General features: G+C 39.1%; 1 protein-coding gene across 4 annotated transcripts in view; it reads right to left on the bottom strand.

Annotated features, from left to right (window-relative positions):
- The window catches only part of sipa1l2 (signal-induced proliferation-associated 1 like 2), a 95,108-nt gene that overhangs the window by 24,099 nt on the left and 45,262 nt on the right, over positions 1-25,747 (bottom strand). For all 4 annotated transcript variants that reach the window (XM_049465730.1, XM_049465728.1, XM_049465729.1 and 1 more), the window contains exons 4-10: positions 25,349-25,537; positions 16,458-16,632; positions 14,322-14,425; positions 7,795-7,952; positions 6,909-7,494; positions 5,430-5,704; positions 1,910-2,134 (exon numbers count right to left, since the gene is read on the bottom strand). In XM_049465730.1, the coding sequence (XP_049321687.1) occupies positions 1,910-2,134; positions 5,430-5,704; positions 6,909-7,494; positions 7,795-7,952; positions 14,322-14,425; positions 16,458-16,632; positions 25,349-25,537 (1,712 nt within the window). The remainder of the gene's footprint in view (positions 1-1,909; positions 2,135-5,429; positions 5,705-6,908; positions 7,495-7,794; positions 7,953-14,321; positions 14,426-16,457; positions 16,633-25,348; positions 25,538-25,747) is intronic.

The following is a 25,747-nucleotide window of genomic DNA, read 5'->3' as shown; positions in this document are numbered from 1 at the left end:
AAGTAATAAAGCAATGCATCCTTTTTTCTATCCTCCCTCACTCAATACTTAAGATCATTTTATTTATTAGGGGGAAAAACTATCCAAACCCACCTGGTCCTTTATGAAAAAAAGTTTTTTTTTTCTTTTTGCAGAATTGTTGTAATTCAGCTATATTGGGGGGTTTTCCAGCATAAACTACCTGTTTAAGATCATCCACAGCATCTCAATCAGACTTTGACTAGACCCTCCAAAACCTTCATTTAGTTCCGTTTTTCAGAGATGGACTCATTTGTGTGATTTGGATCATTGTCCTGCTGCAGAACCCAAGTTTGCCTGAGCTTGAGGTCATGAACAGATAGTCGGATATTCTCCTTCAGGATTTTCTGGTAAACAGCAAAATTCCTGCTTACATCTATTACAGCAAGTTTTCCAGGTCCCGAAGCAGCTCCAGACCATCACACTACAAACACCATGTAACGGGACACACACCTTTCAAAAAGTCCTTAAGATCAACAATATATATATGTTTATTGCCTTGGAACACTCCCCTTTTTACCAAGTCTCTTCCTTATTATTGAATCATTAACACTGACCTTAACTGTGGAGATTGAGGCCTGTAGTTCATTTAATGTTGTTTTGTTTGATTTTTTTGGCTTTTTGCTCCTGATTTTTATATTTACTCAGAAAAACTGTAAGAGGGGCGAATACCTTTTTTTTCACAGCACTGAACATACAACATATCACCCATCCCTACCAGAGAGCTTCAGTGAGTTTTTTTTTTTAAATATCCACTTATAACTATTTACTATGGCTGTTCATAAAAAAAAAAAAAAACATGAAGCAATTCCTAAAGCCCACAAAAAGCCACCCAACTGATTCAACATGTTTATGCTCTGCTTTTCAGCTTCCTGCTCCTCCAGCCTACATTAACAACCCCGGTCTGTTTCTCTATTTCCCCAAACTACTTCCCAATAAACATCAAGAGCCTGATAAACCTGGATCAGACCAGCAGCTGCTGAGGGACTGCAGCATTCCCAGCTTAAAACTGGGCTAATGAGAAACATCTGGTGAATTAGTTACCAGCATGAACTTCAGTGAGGGGAAAAAATACAGCTACACATCACTAACCATCTGTACGAGCAGCCCTGCAGGCATCTGATCTGCAGTCAGCTCTTAAAAATGTTTAAAAACAGTTTATAATGTTGGAAACCACTTAGATTTAGAGGAGAGGATAACATTTATGGTCATTACAGTAAATAATAGAGCATAAGCAATAGTGCAATAGGGGCGGGACAAAATATTGATATTGTGATATACATTATGTGATATGCGGCCTCAAATATGATTTTTTTTTTCATTGAAACAACAATAATGCACTAAAAAAAAAAACATACTGAAGTTACTGCTTCATTATGCTCTGAATGGGGACAATATAATTTAATTAATAGGGCAGGGTGAAATTCTGTGAAATCTCTTTAGAAACACAGATACTGTAAAGTATCGTGGATAATTGTCTTGTGATATATACTCTTTGATTATAAACTCTGATAAACTCTTAATATACATTCTGATCATATTACAAAGCAAACATCATGTCTACAATATTTAAAAATCAGGAGCCACAGTTTAACAAAGCTAAAAAATACAAAAGCGTTATTCTAATATTATATTTAATTATATTTAAATATTTCATGTTTTTGTTTTGCTTCTTTGAAAAACTTTAAATGTAAATTAATGTGTGCTACGTTTATCCCGCTCTCTGTATCTTTTCCCTGCAAGGCAAATTTTGTTTTCTCTCTTTTTCTTTTTCTCTTTCTCATTTCTGTCCTCCTCAGTATCAAGATCTCCCTCCCCCCCCTCACAGAAGTAAGGCAAATCATTTGTAAGCTACTGTAGAAAAATGAAATGAATAAAAAGGTGGATCTACCAGGTACAATCCTGGTACTTCTTGTCGAATGAGGTGCTGCGGGAGATGGCTGCCTGGGCATACTGGAACATTTGCTGTCCAGGGGAGGGCCTATCAGGGCCCAGTGTGGGAGACATTCGAGAGAGCGTTAGGCCTTGGGGCGGGTGACTCATGCAGTTCCAGCCGGCTCCAGCACCAACCGTCTTATACTCCAAAACAGGGAAGCGGCACAGCTCCGAGCAAGCCCTGGCAGAGAGCAGGACGGAAAACAGAAGCAGAAGCACAGTGTGACACACAGACAACCGGCCTGAAAACAGGAGCTCTACTCACAGCCCAGCTCCTCTTCATGCTCAGCACAACATTACATTCTTCATTACAGTACAACAGTGCCCACATGTAGTACAATAAACAAATTCTATTACAACATCCACCTATGAAAAATCATCATCATCATTATCATTGTTGAGATGTTTAGTTATTTTTTTTATTGCCTCATTTGCTCTTTATATAACCAAAAAACAAATACCCTTCTGTGTGTGTGTTTACACAACGTAAGTTCATTAAGAGTTCAACTGCTTTTTACTCTACATCAGGGGTATTTAATTAGAATTCAGTACGGTCCAGTTAGAGAACATTTCCTCAGGCCAAAGTCTAGACCAATTTTTAACTTGTGTTATGATTTAGTGCGATATATCCTGTAAGATTGTTTAAACTATGATGAAAAAATATATATTAATAATAAAAAATGTCTCTCTGGCCAGATTTTGTTTACATTCCTCCCCTGTCTCTCTCTCTCTCTGATTGGTCTGTGAGTTTACTGCGCCGTAAAGCACGTATACAACTAAATCCTTCTCAGTAGTTTATCGGTTTGGTCCGCATTGAACAACGTTTGGGTCCTGACCCGGACCACGGTCCGCCTATTACGGTGCGCATCCACTGGCACTTTTCTTCAACGCAGGTCACCGTGCCAGATCTCTTGGCTCGCCGCGTGTGGGCGTGTCCGTGACGTTTTTGAATTCAAATAAAGCAACAGATGTAGTCAATCATAAGTTTAAGATTTTACATTTTCAGTAAACCTTCCTGTGGTCTATAAAAGGCACCTGTGCTGTGTGTGTGAGGCTCGTCTGTGTGTGACGTGTCAGCCTGCTGTTCCCCCATTGGCTGGACGCAGCGCGGCGGCCGAATTCATTTGAATAAAGTTGAGATCTGTTGCGCTACGCAACGCAACCCAGCATGCACCGCGGCATGCGGTGGCTCTCTCTGGCTTAAGTGGCAGTAGACGTGCACCGTTAGTGACTAGATCATGACACTAATGCTATCCATACACTAGACGATTATAGATTATTTTTTGTATTATTTATCTAATGGGAAGACACATCAAAGAGATACTCTTTTTTCACTCCACAGCCCCGCCAGTTTCTCCTCCTTTTCTACCCTCCAGGATTCGGTGATTTTTGAGCCAGCACTGGTGTCTAATTCATGTCCAGTTCCGCAAACGTTCCCGTTCTTTCCATGCGGCTTCCTGTAGTTTTCCTATTGGTTGTTGACATTGTTCACGTCACTATTTGCGTGAGCCAAGTCTCAAGATCTGCGCTAATATTAAACACATTTGATTTTATCTGAACGCAGGACGAGAAAAAGACCTTATTCCAATCAAGCAAGAGTTTAATGATTTTATCCCCACACTGGAAGTTTGTCTGTGAAAGTGAAATCGATTAAAAATGGTTTGGTTTAAGGTCAGCACACCTCAATTAGGGCTGCAACTAATGATTACGAATCTGATTTTTTTTTTTTCAGATTTGTCGATTAGCCTATGATTATAATGATTACGAATCTGATTTTCCGTTTCCTGTAGGTTCAGCTTCTGTTCCTAGCTTTATCCATCACTTCAAAACAATAGAAACAGTTGAGTGTGGGATTTAGATGCTGTTTAAACAGATGTTTTTTTTTTTAATATGAAATGTTCTGATATTTATTGAGTAAATATGTATTCTGTTTTGTTTGGTCACTTTTAGTGACGGAGCTGAGTGTGAACTGAGAGTGAGCAGCCCTTAAACCCCCTGCGTCTGCGTTTCTGTCCCCAGCACTGTGTGTAGTGCTGTGTTGTTACAGTAAATAACCATTGCAGCCCCAACAGCAAGTAAAGTGCAATCAGATTCTCTCACCTTTTTAATGTGACCTATATTCTACACTCGTCTGAACTGTTCACGCTGCTAAGCTGAGGGGAATGTGTAAAATCACAATGCATTAGGTTTCAGTTTCATCTAGCTCCAATCAAGCTCCAGTGTCTGTAGTGTCTGGGCTGTAAAAAGGGCATGTTAATAGACCATGCCTGTTAATTTAAAATATCAAACTTTTTATTTAGCTTTGGCCCTGCAGCTCACGACCTCCTGTGGCAGTGTTCAGCCAGTTCAGCTCAGTTCCTAATTTGGTTTGTTTAAAGACATTAATCCAAATATTTATAAGGTGTCCTGTTACTGAAAACCTACATTTTTCCTTCTCCCCGCGTCTATTTTCCCTTTTTCTTTGCATGTCAATCCCAATCTCGCTGTTCAGACTAATTCACATTGTTGTGCGTTAGATAAATTTCAGATTTTAGTACTACACTGCAAACAATCCACTGGCAAAAACTAGACAAAATATGTGTACACTGAGACGTATCTGCTTATATAAGGCAAACAAATCTGCCAAAGTAAGATTTCTTAAAATAAGTGTATAAATGAGTAATGTAAATGTTAATCAAGCAAACATCACTGATTTTGTTAGGCTTTCATTTGGACACAAGAATCAGAATGACCTGACTGACGAATTTTTGTGCTTATTTTGAGTTACCTAAAAATGAAGTGAAAATTTTAAAAGCAACTAATTAAGATCATTATTCATAAAATGAGCAAAACAATATTACAATTACAATGCTTCTTCTTAAAGAAAAACAATAAGGTTAATTGCCTTAAATTAGATCATTTGAAAGTGGCCCAAATTGCCACTAAAAATGTCAGATTTTATGGGGGTTTTTTTTCGTTCACACTGACACACAAATTATTACAAATTATGGAAAAATCAGATTGTTTACATTGTTAGAGTAAACTACCACAAAATGCACACGCTCACTTCTTGGTAGATAAAATCTTATAAAATCCTTACATCACCTATTAGAGCACTTTAAAACTGAGCATATCAGTTATATAAGGGAGGAATTGCTGAAAAAATATAAATATAGCTTTCTGTTTAATTATAAAATTACATTACAAGATGATTCTGTATAGGACAGGTACATCTTAAAAAAATAGAACATCATTGAAAAGTCATTTCAGTAATTCAGTTTAAAATGTGAAACTCTCATATATATATATATATATATTATACATATATTATATGTAGATGTATTAAACACAGAGTTATCTATTTTAAGCTTTTATTTCTTTTATTGTTGATGATTATGCCAATGAAAACACAAAAATCAGTTGTTGTAGCATTCTGCAACATATATATTTTATATAATGTATATAATATAATGTGAGTGGGAAGATGCAGGCAGTACCTCCTGGGCGTCCCGTCCTTGTGAGGCTGAACGACCAGCACAGAGACGCTGGTTGAAGTCCGGAGCAGGTCGATCATCTGCTCGTGAGACAGGGTGGAAACGGCTACGTTGCAGATCTCCACCAGGCGGCTACCGGGACGCAGCCCGGCCTGCCAAGCAAATCCAAACGGCTCCACGTCGGCCACCACGCCCTCAAAGTTCACATGGAAGCCAAGCTGGCCCAAAGCATTCCTACGCAAAGACATTTCTATTGTCTCACAGCCTCCAGTCACCATCTGCAGAGAGTGGAGAGGAGCCAGCAGTGTCAGTAATGAACGGCGGGTCACATGAGTGACAGTACTAATTAATACAATTAGGAATGGGATGTTTGTGCTTCTTTTTACTCTTTTTTACTCCCAGTTATCCAGAACAATTGGTCTTATCTGTGCTCACGTCATCTATAAAGCTGTGTTGTAGATGGTTTGTTGATTTGTCCTTGTTTTAATGAAATATATCAATGAGAATATATTTATCAGCTGGTGCTTCTCACAGCAGTTCATTGTGGAGTTTGATGTATGTTTTTTTAGAACAGGGGTGTGTAATTTTATCCACAATGCACTGGCATGGCTGCAGGTTTTCATTCCAGCCCAGCTGAAGAATATGTGATCAGTTGTTTAAAGGGGACATGAAACATTTCAGTTAGTACAAGTTTTCTAAGGGATAAAATATAATGGAATTTATTTGGGGGGGGGATTTTTTTATATTAAATGTTTACACACTAATTTCTAATATATTTATGTTTGTTACATTTGCGCTAGGGCGCCGCCATGTTGCCCGTGCAGCACTGGTGACGTCACGAGGTTGGTTGGTAGAAGAGTCCAGGTACATAACTAGCGTAAAAGAGCTCGTTGTTTGTGGAGATTATGGATGAAGATGAAGCTGAACTAGGCTAACGTGGAGCATCCGTGCGGCTCACAGCTGCTCCTGTTACAGTACCACCAGTCGGACGGTCTATACATCCCAGCTGATCAGAGGAAGAATAAAATCGGAGGAAAAAAGCCTCAGACTTCAGCTTATTTGTCCGGCGCTAATGCTAACCCCTAGCATTGCAGCTAACCGGAGGATTCTCGCGCTTCAGCGCCGCTAGCCACCGCCGAAGAACAGCTGTCCGCTTAAGAGGCGAGGTACGAAAGTAAAAGTGATTTTTTTTTCTCATTCTTCACCCTTTAAAAAGTATACAAAAGTGCCCCCTGCTTTGCATTGATTTTTGGTTTGGATTTTATTATCTATTGAGGAACTAAGTTACTGTAGACTAATTGTTTATGTTAGTGAGGCGTCCGAGAACCAACCTCGTGACGTCAATTTAAGCACTGGGACAAGATGAAGCTGCGCTTACATAAGAAAATGTAACATGACATTAAGATTGCTTATTATTTTAATTCAGCTTCACTGACAACTGTTAAACTTATAAAATAAATAATTAAACATGTGTTTACTGACCTCAAGTCGCTGCGTGACTTCAAACACCTCCTCAGCACAGCCATCCTGCACCGAGAACACTATAAAGTCTCCATGCTCGTAGAACAGCTTCACTCGTCCCACTGCTGGAGATGAGCTCCATCCAATCACGTCTCTACAGTAACAGTTGAACACTACTTCCTTTGAAGCCTCTTCAATTAGCACCACAAACTCACTGGAAATGGCCAAGAGACAACCAATGTCCATGGAGATGCTGAAGTCCTGGGCAACCACTGGCCAGGTGATGGCGCCCGAGCTGTGGAGGTGTGCGTTGACTCTCGGCCGGCTGCGTTCCTTCCTCTTCGTGCCCAGCGAGATGAAGCTGAACTTGGCTGCTGAAGAGTCCACCGGCGTGGCGCTGGCAAAGTTCTTGGCCAGGTCGTTCAGGTACTCTTGGCGCGTTCGTGTGGCCATGGCGCGAAACTTTTCAGATTTGTGGGCGGCGTTTTCACCGTTGATCATCTTGGCTAGCAGGAAGTCTCGGAATACGACTGATTTGGGAAACATCGCCCCCTTGGGGATCGGAGGACCAAACACTGGTACATCTTTTGACCTAGCAACTGCTACACTGTTGAAGAAAAAGAAAATAGAAACTAAATTATTCACTCATCCTATAAATAAACAATAACTGTATTCTGGATTATTAATGTATGTTTAAACTATAGGACGAGAGGTAAACACCAGTAACTAGACAAGACATTTTGTAGTATTTTAAAACCTGTCCACTAAACACAGTCCCAGATGTGCCCTAAAAATTTATATTTCCATAATTTCAATAATAATTTCCAAAAATACCGCACTCAAATAGATCTGCGCAGGTGGTTTAAGATGTGGATGTGTGTGTGTGTGTGCTAGCTTTCTCTCTCACCTGTAAGAAACATGCTCTGTACAGGGATTGTGTACTTTGACGATGATGAAGATGTGTTGGAAGTGGGAGCAGATGTTTTTGGGAGTGAAGGGTAGTGCTCCTGGCTCCTGGAATATGATGGTGACAATGTCGTTTCCAATGTGCCTCTTCTTCAGAAGCTGGACAGCGGGTGAGATGAGAATGTATGGTAAGTACAAACAACATACTCCACAACATTCCAAGCCTTTAACATTAGCTTCATTACGGCAGCAGAAAAAGAAAGAATTAAACTTGCGGCAAATGAATAATAGAACATTAAAATAATAATAAAAAAAAAACTTTGGGCTTTAAAAATTTGTAAACATTAGGGGTGTGACGAGACACTAATATCACAAGACGAGACACGATATTGGGTTCATGAGAACGAGACGAGACGAGATTTAAAACTAAATATTAAAGAAAACGTAAAAAATGAAAAAATGTCAAATTTTATTTGACAAAATCATAAAACACAAACTTAACAGACTGGATTCTCTCACACATTGATTCTATAAGAAATAGAAATAAGAATAAAAAATTATATAGTGCAAACAATAAGTGCAAACCACAACCAGTCATATTAAGACTAGGGTTTGTGTTTTTCTCTCCTAAATCTCTTGTAATTTAACTATGCAGAACCATAACCAGTCATATTAAGACTATGCTTGAAGTGAAACAGAGACAGAACATGTTTTTAAATACAGTACAGAGCTAAGGGATTAGTACAGCTGTCTATGAAACAGTCAGGTGTAGGATTTACTTACAGTATTTATATATGGTTTGTGTCTTGTTGGTCACTCTGTTACCGTTTATTGTTTCCATTGGAGACAAAATGCAGCCAGACATACAACTTAAAAGTAGCAGAAGCATCTTCTATACAAATACCTGAATTTTCCTCTTCTGCTGAGAGCTGCTCTCACTGCTCAGACACCACACTCACTGCTATCACTACTGTGTTGCCAGATCCCGCTTTAAAAGTCCACACTAAACTGTTTTTTTGCCCCGCGACACAGATTTAAGCTTGAGGAGAAATATAGTCACGTTTTAATCTTGCGAGATCTCATCACACCCCTAGTAAAAATGTAACACAAAACATTTGATGCATTCTTTAAAAAAAAAAACACCTTAACATAACAAATTGTGCTTTAATGATGTTTAACTTTAAATGAAACCATAATTTGTAATTTTTGTCTACATTATGTAATATACATCATTTTTAGATAAAATAAATAAGCAGCAAGTCTCTGTCCAACTGCTTTATAGACAAATAAGCTGGTGATGATGCTTTTTTTAGTATATGCAAGCAAGAAAAAGCAGACACGTGCAAAAACTGTAGAATACATGAAACTCCAACAGTATCCCTGAGCAATCATGCAGAAAAATGATCGCTACTTCCTACAAAACAATGACTATGAATGGCATATGAACATTTACAAGTTTTTTTATTAAATTTTGCTGTTCAACTAAAAACAATCCATATGAAAACAGAGGCTGGATGCATTAAATGTAACTGATGAATATTCTGATTGGTAATGAGCTGCATGATTCCGCAGAAATTACTTGTTTAGTCTAAGCTGATTGGTGGAAGTAGAAAGCTGCAGCTAAAAAAATTGAAAGAATTCATAACTTAATTAAAAACAATATTTTTAAAACTAATAACAATCTGTTTCTGAAGGCTTGTCTGCATCACTGGCCTCCCGCTGAACTGAAGCAGTGTGGGTCTGGATGCTGTATTCGCTCTCGCGCACAGACTTCATGTTTTATACAAGGTTGTGCTGATATTAGTGCTGGGCGATATGGGAAAAATCATATATCACGATATGGATTTTTTTTTATATCACAATACACCACATTTGAGTATGTTTTCAGTTATTCTTTAAATAATATGACAAAATAATATCATTGCTTACTTAATTATCATATTTATTTATAAATAAATTAACAAACACGAAAATCAGGGTATTCAATTTGTAATTTTAGTTTGTTTTAGTTTTTATTAGTTTCAGTTAAGGAGAACTTTCACTTTCAGTTTTTGTTATTTTGTTTGTTTTCTTTAACAATAATACTTGGTTACTTAGCTATATGGTGATTATCATGCCATAGCTTTATATAAAATAAAATAGTATTAAAAAACAGATGACTACATCACAGACTATTTCCTGGGGCCTGGGGAAAGTGGTTGGGGTCGGCTCCGAGCAGAGAAATAAAAGTCAAAGTATCCTGCTATTTAAGAATGGAAAATTAATAACAATAATAATGTAGTTCTGCATACTAGAGTGTATATGTGTGTATATATATAATATATATATACAGTGCAGAATATATGCAGAATATATACAGAATATTAAGCTTTACCTGCGCTATGAGACGCAACACCTATAGAACAGAAGGAGCAGCGGCAGAGTGACTGTTCTAGTGAAATAATTAAAATAATAAATGTAAATTATTATATGGCGATAATACCATACAACGCCTTATAATCTGACGACGTGTGACGGTGTAAAAAACTTCAATACCGCCCAACCCTATTATGCATGAATAATTGATAAAATTACTGTAGAAACGATAGGGACGATAGAAGATACAGTGCCTTGCAAAAGTATTCACCCCCTTGGATTATTTCCCTATTTTACTACATTACAACCTGTATGTATTTTTTTTTTTATCTGAATTGAATGTGATGCATCTGCACAAAATAGTCTACGTTTTAGAAGTGAAATGAGAAAAAAAAATATATGTATATAAAGAAAACATGAAAATAAAAACATGAAAATTGGCATGTGCATATGTATTCACCCCCTTTGTTATGAAGCCCCTAAAAAGTTCAGGGGCAACCAATTACCTTCAGAAGTCACATGCTTAGTGAAATGAAGGCCATCTGTGTGCAATCTAAGTGTCACATGATCTGTCAGTATATACACACCTTTTCTGAAAGGCCCCAGAGGCTGCAACACCATTACGCTAACCAAACAACACCATGAAGACCAAGGAGCTCTCCAAGCAAGTCAGGGATAAAGTTGTAGAGAAGTATAAGTCAGGGTTGGGTTATAAAAATATATCCAAATCTCTGATGATCCCCCGGAGCACCATCAAATCCATCATCATCAAATGAAAAGAACATGGTACCACAACAAACCTGCCAAGAGAGGGCCGCCCACCAAAACTCTCAGCCCGGTCAAGGAGGGCATTAATCAGAGAGGCAGCACAGAGACCAAAGGTAACCCTGAAGGAGCTGCAGAGTTCCCAAGCAGAGACTGGAGTATCTGTTCACATGACCACAATAAGCCGTACACTCCATAGAGTTGGGCTTTATGGAAGAGTGGCCAGACAAAAACCTTTACTTACAGGCAAAAATAGGAAGGCTCGTTTCGAGTTTGCAAAAAGGCATGTGGGAGACTCCCAAACTGTATGGAGGAAGGTACTGTGGTCAGATGAGACCAAAATTGAACTTTTTGGCCACCAAGGAAAACGCTATGTCTGGCGCAAACCCAACACATCTCATCACCCCAAGAACACCATCCCCACAGTGAAACATGGTGGTGGAAGCATCATGTTGTGGGGATGTTTTTCAGCAGCAGGGACTGGAAAATTGGTCCGAGTCGAGGGGAAGATGGATGGTGCTAAATACAGGGATATTCTTGAGCAAAACCTGTTTACGTCTGTCAGTGATTTGAGACTAGAGCGGAGATTTACCTTCCAACAGGACAATGACCCAAAGCATACTGCGAAGGCAACACTTGAGTGGTTCAAGAGGAAACGTGTAAACATATTGGAATGGCCTAGTCAAAGCCCAGACCTTAATCCAATTGAGAATCTGTGGTCAGACTTGAAGATTGCTGTTCACTAACGGAAACCATCTAACTTGAAGGAGCTGGAGCAGTTTTGCCATGAGGAATGGGCAAAAATTCCAGTGGCAAGATGTGGCAAGCTCATAGAGACTTATCCAAAGCGACTTGCAGCTGTAATTGCTGCAAAAGGTGGCTCTACAAAGTACTGACTTACGGGGGTGATTAGTTATGCACACTGATATTTTCAGTTATTTTGTCCTATTTGTTGTTTGCTTCACAATAAAAAAAAAAAGTTAAATGTTGAAAGTTGTATGTATGGTCTGTAAATTAAATGATGCAGACCCTCAAATATTCCCTTTGAATTCCAGGTTGTGAGGTAACAAAATGTGAAAAATGTAAAGGGGGGTGAATACTTTCGCAAAGGCACTGTATTTATCCTTATATCACACAGCACCAGCGGATATCATACAGTACATCTTAATTAATTATCTCTTCAATCTCAAACACCATTGTCACAGTATTATTCCTGCAGGCCCTCATCCTTCAAAACAAGGACCAATCTCTCATCCCTCTGTTTTAAACTGCTGTACATTCACTTTACTGGTCCTTCTACAAACAAAACTACACTACTTACCTCCACCCCTGCCACTGCACCTTTAACTGCACTTCACACATATATCTATAAAATATGTGTAGTATATATTTATTTATATATATATTTTACACTGTTAATGCTTTTACTCTCTTAGGGCCCCATTTCACACCCTGTGCAAGACGTGTTGTGATGCTTATTGCTATCTTACACCCCGCCAACAGTCTATTATTAAAATATCATTTTTTTTTAAATCAGTGTTTTGTCATATCGCTGTTCTCGCAAAAATACCCTGAAATATTGTGATATTATTTTATGGCCATATTGCCCACCCCTAATTTCTATGATCTTCTATTGCACAGAATGTTACCTCCAGTCTTGCTGTGCACCGACTCTATTTTATTCTATTTTAATTTTACATTTATACGAGTCATATATATTTTTAAAACTATATCTATTTATATTTTGACTTTAATTACTTGTACATCTGGTTGATTTGGTAAATAAAGATTGTAATCGTGACACGTTTGGACTGACTGATGCCCCACTGCTGGAGTGAAAGCAGGAGATTCTTCATTCCTGTGTTTTATGAAACCGAACAGCAGGTTTGATTGGATTTACACGGCATGTAGTTCACATTACTGCTAATCCACCAGCGCCACAGGAGGGACACTGAGAGAAGCTGCAGAAGAGCTGCACGGCTGTAACCCATGCGTCACCCACATTTCAAGCAATTCAATACCGGTGTGGGCGAGAATCATATGGTTGAAGACTGTAATCCTAGTGCAACATGCCAAAATCCCACAGGAGGAATAACAACATTCCACAGAGGCCAAATGTGTTCATCTTATAAAAGCCAGAGATACAGGAAATACAGGTATTTAAATTTAAGGTTTTTAAAGCCCATCACTGACGACTCTTACAAAAATAATTATTAAACACTCATTTAATTCACGTTCGAAGTGCCTGTAAACAAGTGAAACCATCACTGCTTCAGACTAATACTGGGTATAACTATATTTAGCTACAATAACAATGCACTCTGATCTAGAAATTAAATAAATAGATGTCCATGAAGATGTAAAGTATTTTTCACATCCAAAAAAACGTGCTTAAAAATGCGGTATACAGGAGTTTCAGATTAGTTCTCCAGCACTGAGACTGGAGCAGTATTAGCATTAGCCGCTAACTGCGCTAAGTGATCGTGCTCTTTCACCATTGAGAGGTGAGTATTATCGGACTCTAGTCTGTGGGTTTACTATGTTAAAAAAAACAAAAAAACAACGTGAAACAAATCGCTAGCTAATATCACCCTGACTCACTGAAGCACTCAGGGTTCCTCAGAGTATTAGCTGCTAACCACAGCTAGCGATTACCCGCTAAGCTTACTGTAAATAAATTGAAGCTCTTTACTCTTTAACAAATAAACCATTTTAGGAAAAGAAAGTCGCTTGACTTTAAAAGAAAATGTTTTTTTTTTTTTTAGAATTACAGTTTTGTTTACTTAAATTAGCTTAGCTTCACAGTTTTCACCACCCAGCTTTGAGACCTGCTGAATTAGAAGGAAAACATGGCGAAGCACCTGTTCCTTCTAGTGTTGCATAAGGCACTGCACCTCACATATAAAATATACACCAGAAAATAGATGTTTATTGATAGTGTGCCTTATAGTCTGGTGTGCCCTACAGTGCAAAACATACGATAGCAATAATAATAGTAATAGTAATAAATTATTTACAAATACCTTCTATTAAATAATTAATGTAAAATGATTAAAATAAAAATTAAATACAATTTCAATAATAGATTTTTAATAAAATAATGAAAAGTAAAATTAAACACTTGATTATTACAGTAGTATTCTGTAATGCTAAAACCTATTCTTTGCTTATAAATTCTTTACTTTACCAAAACAAAGCTTTGTCATGAGAACAAGCAGAACCCTTGCCCACTGGCATCATTTTAATAATCAGCCCCAGATTCAGAAAAAGACTAGAAAACAATGTTCTTTTACAGAGGCAAATCTTTCTGAGCAGAATTTCCACTCAGGACTACATTACATAACAGGATTAGTTATAAAACAGTGTATTAAACTGGGGTTCAGTGTGGAACAGTGGAGTAAATCTCACCTGCTGCTTGTTGTTGGGTGTGTAGGGGAGCATTGTAGAAACATGGAACATTATCTCATGATCCTTATAGACTGTGTAGAGAGAATGACTGCCTGTAGAGTCCGCTACAGAAACAAAACACAGAGAGCAACAACTCAGTGAAGAATATAGAAGCATGCGGCAATTTCAGGGGTCTGAACACTTACGAGCCCAAGGAGCCCCAATACATAAAAAACATAATTCTGATACAGAATTCATTAAGTGTAGTTTATGAACATGCAGCGTTAAACACCTGGTCCCTGATTCTATCCATCAGTGTGGAGATAGATAGAGAGGGAGGAGGGGGGAGATGCCAATTGTGTGTGTGTGTGTGTGTGTGTGTGTGTGTGTGTGTTGCTTGTGTATTTAAGTATGGGTGTCTGTTAGTGCTGGGCGATCTGGGAAAAATCATATATTACGATATGGAATTTTTTTATATCACGATAACGATATATATCATGATATACCAAATTTATATAAATAAATTATAAATTAACAAACACAAAAAATGAGGGTAGTCAATCTGTAATTTCAGTTCCTTTTAGTTTTGTCTTTTCATTTCCGTTTTTATTAGTTTCAGTTAAGGAGAACTTTTAGTTTTAGTTTTCGCTATTTCGTTTGTTTTTTTAGTTAACAATAAAACTTGGTTACTTAGCTATATGGTAATTATCATCGGCTGAAGAAAAATGATCTGTGATGTGATGTAGAACTATGTTCAGTATAAAAAATCCCACTGTGATTTTTGTGCTGATTCAAAAGCTACAGCTGATCCACGCGTTTAAACCTCTGCAGGTGGATTAATGGGTGCGCGGCAGTCTCTCAGCCTGCCAGTCAGACTACAGTATCAGCATATAAATCACCTGCGTTTTCCTACAGGACAAACCATTTAAACATGCAGATGAGCTCTCCACACCCGATTAAAAAATCACACAGTGTCTGTCTGGCTTAAAATAGTTAGAAACAGCTATTAAATAAATAAATCAACATTAATTTAAAAGACCAGTGAGAAGTTCTGTATGCTACATAACAGAAAACAAGCTAGAAGCTAATTAGCTAATAACAACATTTAATAAAAACAGAAAAATAGACATAAAATATGAAAATAACCAACTAAACTAAACTCAAAATGCTAAAATAAATATAATCTAACGAATTCTAAAAGATCCAAACAAAATAGTGATTACACAGGTACAAAAATTTGTATTTTTGTATTACATCTGGGCAACGAAACCAAACAAAGAAATAACAAAAAAAAAGAAATGAACAAAAACAACAATTTAAGAGCCACTAAAATTAAGCAGCAGCTTAAAGACAGAATATAAAGCTTTACCAGCGCTATGAGACACAGCACCTATCGAACAGAAGGATCAGCGGCAGCGTGACGGTTCTAGTGAAATAATTAAAATGTAAAAATACACAACAGAGCGCCGTGCAAAAAATAGAAAACCATGATAGAAACCCAACCCTAACACCAATACATTTTTTTTATCATAGCCTACTTTATATATTTGCATGAATAATTGATGAAATTACTGTAAAAACGATAGAGAAGATAGAAGGTAAGTAGCACAATAAACACTTTTCTATCATCCCCACAATATTTATCATCATATCCCACAGCACTAGTGTTTGTGTTTGTGTACCTGGGCATTCACATCTCTGTATGTGTGTATTACTTGCGTTATTTTTGTGATAAAAGCTTTACTTATTCATTGGATTTTTTTTAATGCCAAATTAGCGTATGTGACATTTATGTATGAAAACCCAGGGACTAGTTCGTGTTTAAAGATGTATGTGGTTAAGCACACCATGCAAATTAGCGGTATGTTTCTTGAGGCTTTTTGTTTGACAAGTAATCAGGGTAAATATATATTTTTAGAGTATGTCATACAAATGTGAACATATGAACCCTAAAGTTTGACGATTTGCTGTTGCGCCACAATCAGGCCAAATCAGGCTGAGCTGTAGCGGAAGGGGCTTCGATCTTTTGGTGCTTGTAGCCCTAAATATAAAACAATATATGTTTTTATGTCGCTCATCAGAATAACAGACATTTAACCAACACTAGAGAAAGTGAATTTAACATGCATTGATTGTGTTTGATCTAACAGTACTTACTTTTATTGTCCAGCTCAGCTCTGTACTTTGTGAAGCCCTTCAGAAGAACTCTTTGGCCGAGCAGATCCAGAAACTCCTCAAAAGCAGGACTGCCACTTTTATTATTGTACATCTCCTCCTCTGTGCTCTGACCAGCCTGGCAGTACATTATCCCCACCTTGTGCTGATAGCTCAACTGCAGAGAGAGAGAAAGAGAGAGAGAGCAGAGAAATGACCAGAGTTTAACTGAGAACATCACAGGAGGAATAACAGATCTGCTACACTACACTCTATACTCAGACTAAAGTACTGGGAGAGTTTAGTAACTAATTTAAATATATATAGAGAGAGTATAATCGATTACAATTATCACTGGATGTGCTGTAGTATAATTTAAAATACTGTAAAATCCATCATTCCATCTCAAAACTAAATCACTACTGTGTCTCAAAAGATAAAAGGACTTTGTAATTGAACAAATTAAACTACAAAATAATAAATATCATTAAAAATTGATGGTAAATCATCAGAAGCCCTTCACAAACACACCAGGATGCATTTGAACTGCATTCAATCAATATGCATTTATCACCACATGCAGTGACTCAACCCTGTAAGAGCTACTGCTCTGAACTGAGAGCTGAAACATAAAAGGACAGTACACACACACACACACACACATAAACACAGAGACACAAACACAGAGACACACAGTCACACACACACACACACACACAAACACAGAGACACAAACACACACACACACACAAACACAGAGACACAAACACACACACACACACAAACACAGAGACACAAACACAGAGAAACACAGTCACACACACACACACACACACACACACACACACACACACACACACACACACACACACACACACACACACATACACACACAGACACACACACACACAGAGAAACACAGTCACACACACACACACACACACAAACACAGAGACACAAACACACACACACACACAAACACAGAGACACAAACACACACACACACACACACACACACAAACACAGAGACACAAACACAGAGAAACACAGTCACACACACACACACACACACACACACACACACAAACACAGAGACACAAACACACACACACACACAAACACAGAGACACAAACACACACACACACACAAACACAGAGACACAAACACAGAGAAACACAGTCACACACACACACACACACACACACACACACACACACACACACACAGACACACACACACACAGAGAAACACAGTCACACACACACACACACACACACACACACAAACACAGAGACACAAACACACACACACACACAAACACAGAGACACAAACACACACACACACACACACACAAACACAGAGACACAAACACAGAGAAACACAGTCACACACACACACACACACACAGAGACACACACACACACACACACACAAACACACACACACACACACACACAAACACAGAGACACAAACACAGAGAAACAGTCACACACACACACACACACACACACAGAGACACACACACACACACACACACACACAGACAAAGAGACACACACAGAGAAACACAAACACACACACAGTCACATGCATACAGTCACACACACACACACACACACACACACACACAGACAAAGCGACACAGATATACACACACAGAAACACACAGACAGACAGAGAGACACAGACAGAGACACAGACACAGAGACAAAGACACAAAGACACAGAGACACAGAGACACAGAGACACAAACACACACACACACACACACACACACACAAACACAGAGACACACACACACACACAAACACAGAGACACAAACACACACACACACACACACAAACACAGAGACACACAGTCACACACACAGTCACACACACACACACAGACAAAGCGACACAAAGAGATACACACACAGAAACACACACACAGACAGAGAGACACAGACAGAGACACATACACAGAGACACAGACACAGAGACACAGAGACAGAGTCACACACACAGACAAAGAGACAGACAGAGAAACACACACACAGACAGAGAGACACAGACAGAGACACATACACAGAGACACAGACACAGAGACAAAGACACAGAGACACAGAGACAGAGTCACACACACAGACAAAGAGACAGACAGAGAAACACACACAAACAGAGAGACACAGACAGAGAGACACAGACAGAGAGACACAGACAGAGTCACACACACAGGAGCTCCTCAAATAAATACAGCCAAACCACCTTTTTTATAATATAAGCTTAATTAATTAATTGTAAATCTACCCCAAATACTACCAGCAATTTTATTGCCAAACTAAATCTGATATCTTTCCATAGAGATTAAATTAAACTCTTTCAGAAAAAATAAAAAAAATATACTAAATGTTTTTTTGTTGAGATAAATAAAAGAGTAAAGTTAAAATATTAAAAAGAGAAGAAATTATTTTAATTTCTGGAGTTAGGACTGATGCTCTGGTAGTTTCTCGTACACACGTATAGAGGCTGTGTTACGCTGCCAGGCAGTTGTCATGGTTACACTATCTATAATGATTCTAGCAGGCTGCTTTGATCCTGCTTATCTCTAGAGTAACCTGTCGCTCTTCCCTTTTTCCTTTTTTTCGCCCAGAGATAAAAATACAATAGTGATGAGAGTCCAGCCGGACCGGTCAGTGTCATCACCAGGTCACACACTCATCCACAACTGTGATATTAACCATATAACAACATTTCAGAGAACACTTTAAAATTATTTAACTATTTATAGGTAGATATTTGAGTAAGATTAAATGTGGTGTTTTATTTAAGAAAATTATTACAACATTATTATAACATTTCTCTTAAAATCCAAATATTAATATTGTCATTTCGAGCATTTTTTTTTTACAGAAAAAGAGAAAATGGTCAAAATATTGAAATTTACTATAATTATAAATAGAAAAATCAGAGACTGATCATTTTGAGGTGGTCTCTTAATTTTATATTTAATAAATATATGTTACATATATTCACCCTAACTCACTCTACCTCACCTTAATTCACCCTAACTCACTCTACCTCACCTTAATTCACCCTAACTGACTCTACCTCACCTTAATTCACCCTAACTCACCCTACCTAACCTTAATTCACCCTAACTCACCCTACCTCACCTTAATTCACCCTAACTCACTCTACCTCACCTTAATTCACCCTAACTCACCTTAATTCACCCTAACACACTCTACCTCACCTTAATTCACCCTAACTCACTCTACCTCACCTTAATTCACCCTAACTCAATCTACCTCACCTTAATTCACCCTAACTCACCCTACCTCACCTTAATTCACCCTAACTCAATCTACCTCACCTTAATTCACCCTAACTGACTCTACCTCACCTTAATTCACCCTAACTGACTCTACCTCACCTTAATTCACCCTAACTCACCCTACCACACCTTAATTCACCCTAACTCACTCTACCTCACCTTAATTCACCCTAACTCATTCTACCTCACCTTAATTCACCCTAACTCACTCTACCTCACCTTAATTCACCCTAACTCACTCTACCTCACCTTAATTCACCCTAACTCAATCTACCTCACCTTAATTCACCCTAACTCAATCTACCTCACCTTAATTCACCCTAACTCACTCTACCTCACCTTAATTCACCCTAACTGACTCTACCACACCTTAATTCACCCTAACTCACCCTACCACACCTTAATTCACCCTAACTCACTCTACCTCACCTTAATTCACCCTAACTCACTCTACCTCACCTTAATTCACCCTAACTCACTCTACCTCACCTTAATTCACCCTACCACACCTTAATTCACCCTAACTCACTCTACCACACCTTAATTCACCCTAACTCACCCTACCACACCTTAATTCACCCTAACACACTCTACCTCACCTTAATTCACCCTAACTCACTCTACCTCACCTTAATTCACCCTAACTCACCCTACCACACCTTAATTCACCCTAACTCACCCTACCACACCTTAATTCACCCTAACTCACTCTACCTCACCTTAATTCACCCTAACACACTCTACCTCACCTTAATTCACCCTAACTCACTCTACCTCACCTTAATTCACCCTAACTCAATCTACCTCACCTTAATTCACCCTAACTCACTCTACCTCACCTTAATTCACCCTAACTCACCCTACCACACCTTAATTCACCCTAACTCACCCTACCTCACCTTAATTCACCCTAACTCACCCTACCACACCTTAATTCACCCTAACTCACCCTACCACACCTTAATTCACCCTACCACACCTTAATTCACCCTAACTCACTCTACCACACCTTAATTCACCCTAACTCACTCTACCTCACCTTAATTCACCCTAACTCACTCTACCTCACCTTAATTCACCCTAACTCACTCTACCTCACCTTAATTCACCCTAACTCACTCTACCTCACCTTAATTCACCCTAACTCACTCTACCTCACCTTAATTCACCCTAACTCATTCTACCTCACCTTAATTCACCCTAACTCACTCTACCTCACCTTAATTCACCCTAACTCACTCTACCACACCTTAATTCACCCTAACTCACCCTACCACACCTTAATTCACCCTAACACACTCTACCTCACCTTAATTCACCCTACCACACCTTAATTCACCCTAACTCACTCTACCACACCTTAATTCACCCTAACTCACCCTACCACACCTTAATTCACCCTAACACACTCTACCTCACCTTAATTCACCCTAACTCACTCTACCTCACCTTAATTCACCCTAACTCACCCTACCACACCTTAATTCACCCTAACACACTCTACCTCACCTTAATTCACCCTACCACACCTTAATTCACCCTAACTCACTCTACCACACCTTAATTCACCCTAACTCACCCTACCACACCTTAATTCACCCTAACACACTCTACCTCACCTTAATTCACCCTAACTCACTCTACCTCACCTTAATTCACCCTAACGCACTCTACCTCACCTTAATTCACCCTAACTCACTCTACCTCACCTTAATTCACCCTAACTCACTCTACCTCACCTTAATTCACCCTAACTCACTCTACCTCACCTTAATTCACCCTAACTCATTCTACCTCACCTTAATTCACCCTAACTCACTCTACCTCACCTTAATTCACCCTAACTCACTCTACCACACCTTAATTCACCCTAACTCACCCTACCACACCTTAATTCACCCTAACACACTCTACCTCACCTTAATTCACCCTAACTCACTCTACCTCACCTTAATTCACCCTAACTCACTCTACCTCACCTTAATTCACCCTAACTCAATCCACCTCACCTTAATTCACCCTAACTGACTCTACCTCACCTTAATTCACCCTAACTCACTCTACCTCACCTTAATTCACCCTACCTCACCTTAATTCACCCTAACTCACCCTACCTCACCTTAATTCACCCTAACTCACCCTACCTCACCTTAATTCACCCTACCTCACCTTAGTTCACCCTAACTCACTCTACCTCACCTTAATTCACCCTAACGCACTCTACCTCACCTTAATTCACCCTAACGCACTCTACCTCACCTTAATTCAACCTAACTCACTCTAGCTCACCTTAATTCACCCTAACTCACTCTACCTCACCTTAATTCACCCTACCTCACCTTAATTCACCCTACCTCACCTTAATTCACCCTAACTCACTCTACCTCACCTTAATTCACCCTAACTCAATCTACCTCACCTTAATTCACCCTAACTCACTCTACCTCACCTTAATTCACCCTAACTCACCCTACCACACCTTAATTCACCCTAACTCACCCTACCACACCTTAATTCACCCTAACTCACCCTACCACACCTTAATTCACCCTAACTCACTCTACCACACCTTAATTCACCCTAACTCACTCTACCTCACCTTAATTCACCCTAACTCACTCTACCTCACCTTAATTCACCCTAACTCACTCTACCTCACCTTAATTCACCCTAACTCACTCTACCTCACCTTAATTCACCCTAACTCATTCTACCTCACCTTAATTCACCCTAACTCACTCTACCTCACCTTAATTCACCCTAACTCACTCTACCACACCTTAATTCACCCTAACTCACCCTACCACACCTTAATTCACCCTAACACACTCTACCTCACCTTAATTCACCCTACCACACCTTAATTCACCCTAACTCACTCTACCACACCTTAATTCACCCTAACTCACCCTACCACACCTTAATTCACCCTAACACACTCTACCTCACCTTAATTCACCCTACCTCACCTTAATTCACCCTAACTCACTCTACCTCACCTTAATTCACCCTAACTCACTCTACCTCACCTTAATTCACCCTAACTCACTCTACCTCACCTTAATTCACCCTAACTCATTCTACCTCACCTTAATTCACCCTAACTCACTCTACCTCACCTTAATTCACCTTAACTCACTCTACCTCACCTTAATTCACCTTAACTCACTCTACCTCACCTTAATTCACCCTAACTCACTCTACCTCACCTTAATTCACCCTACCACACCTTAATTCACCCTAACTCACCCTACCACACCTTAATTCACCCTAACACACTCTACCTCACCTTAATTCACCCTAACACACTCTACCTCACCTTAATTCACCCTAACTCACTCTACCTCACCTTAATTCACCCTAACTCACTCTACCTCACCTTAATTCACCCTAACTCAATCCACCTCACCTTAATTCACCCTAACTGACTCTACCTCACCTTAATTCACCCTAACTCACTCTACCACACCTTAATTCACCCTAACACACTCTACCTCACCTTAATTCACCCTAACACACTCTACCTCACCTTAATTCACCCTAACTCACTCTACCTCACCTTAATTCACCCTAACTCACTCTACCTCACCTTAATTCACCCTAACTCAATCCACCTCACCTTAATTCACCCTAACTGACTCTACCTCACCTTAATTCACCCTAACTCACCCTACCTCACCTTAATTCACCCTAATTCACCCTACCTCACCTTAGTTCACCCTAACTCACTCTACCTCACCTTAATTCACCCTAACGCACTCTACCTCACCTTAATTCACCCTAACGCACTCTACCTCACCTTAATTCAACCTAACTCACTCTAGCTCACCTTAATTCACCCTAACTCACTCTACCTCACCTTAATTCACCCTACCTCACCTTAATTCACCCTACCTCACCTTAATTCACCCTACCTCACCTTAATACACCCTAACTCACTCTACCTCACCTTAATTCACCCTAACTCAATCTACCTCACCTTAATTCACCCTAACTCACTCTACCTCACCTTAATTCACCCTAACTCACTCTACCTCACCTTAATTCACCCCAACACACTCTACCTCACCTTAATTCACCCCAACACACTCTACCTCACCTTAATTCACCCCAACACACTCTACCTCACCTTAATTCACCCTGTATTTCTTGTATTACTGTAAATGTTAATGTACTGAAGCTTGATGGAGTTGAATGTGGAAATCAGGGGCGTCGCCTTGCCTGGGCTTCCGGGGTTAGAGCCCCGAATGATTATGCAGTAGCCCCGATTCTTTTCACTCAGCTCAGCTCTACTATTAATAAGGAGACAGGCCACAGATCCGCTGCCTCAACAGCTAAAAACTATTACATTTTCAAATAATGTTTATTAATTAAGGATTGCAGGACTTGCTGTAAACTATAATAAAGGGAACATGTATTTAGTTAACTAGTTATCTAAAAGCCGGATGTAGAGGACAGCTAGAATTTAGTACAGTATTTTATGGTAGTTTAAAGCAGTTTCTTAACCCTGATCACTGAACTAAAATTGTGTTTTCCCACCAGATTCAACTGATAAACTAACAGCTAATAAACAATCCTTTACTGAGTTTACCTGTTAAAATCCCTTATCCAGCAGTGTATTAGACACATCATACCATCCCTTTTTTATTATTAAAGTGCCTTTAAATCAGAGAAAGCTCTAGAATATGCAGAACAGTGTTAATATGCAGTAGAATATGCAGAAACAGGGTTGAGAAACACTGATCTAACGACTCTTGTTCATTTGTAGTTTACAGCAGGACCACAGTAAGATCATGGTGTGCCATAAAAGGTAAAATAACTTGAATTATTTGAATTGAATTGTTTCTAAAGTCTAAATTGACGGCATTACCCGAGCAATTAGCCGAGTGATTTTCCTTCCCTTTTTACCACAAAAGATGAGCCTGCGCTGCGGGCGAGCGTGCCGTGGTTGAGCGTTAGCCTGTGCTAAGCTAATGCTGCTGCTGGTGCTGCTGGAGGTGATTATATAAAGCTGTACTGTGTGTATACGCCGTTACTCTGCAACGCGACAGCGGAGTGATACAGGTTTAGTGTGAGAAGGCCGTGATGTTATCATATATCATCGTGGCTAGAACACTTCTCAACCAGATTATGAGGTCGGAAGTAACTGTTGTATAATTAGTCCATATACTTTAGTAAAAGCTCATAATACTATTTTTAGGTCACCCACAGTTATTTTGCAGAATTAGTGCACCCTTTGCTCAATTTCAAATTTATTACTAGTATAGTGGTAGAAAAAATGTATCAGGATACTTATTGGGGAAAAAAATATATATAATAATAATAATAATAATAAATATATATATATATATATATATATATATATATATATATATATATATATATATATATATATATATATATATATATATATATATAATAAATAAATAAATATGCTAAGCCCTGAATCTGTACATACCCAGGCATACCCCCCTGGTGGAAATGATGATGTAGTAGAGGGTAACCTGACTGCAGTTCATTATTACTCCCGTGTGCTATGCGAGGGGTACAGATCTGAGCGGGGTTTAATACTCACCCCCTGCTGATCCAGTTTCAGCAGCTGTTCCGACACTTTGGGCGAGCCGACGGCCAGACGAAGGCACTGGATATTGAGCTCAGGCACTACATACTCCAGCACTTCCTTCAGAGGCAGACCACGAGCTGTGCCATGCTTCGCAGTGGAGGGCACAGCATCCTCCAGGATAGACCCCCTCAGGGTAGTGAGCTAGTTATCAAGAGAGAGAGAGAGACAAAGACCGAGAGGAACAGAGAGATAAAGACACAGAGGAGGTGGGAGGTCTGAAAAAAAAAAAAAAGATCTGTGCTGCGTTGTCATTCTCAGTGGTGATGATATAATAAGGTGATATATGGTATATTGCTACCATTTCTTTGTAGATATTGCTGTACACTTCAAGGTCATTGTCTTGCTGTAAAA

Source organism: Astyanax mexicanus, chromosome 16, assembly GCF_023375975.1.
Source record: "Astyanax mexicanus isolate ESR-SI-001 chromosome 16, AstMex3_surface, whole genome shotgun sequence".
In the NCBI taxonomy this organism is placed as follows: Eukaryota; Metazoa; Chordata; class Actinopteri; order Characiformes; family Acestrorhamphidae; genus Astyanax; species Astyanax mexicanus.
This window is presented reverse-complemented; position numbering and strand designations above follow the sequence as displayed.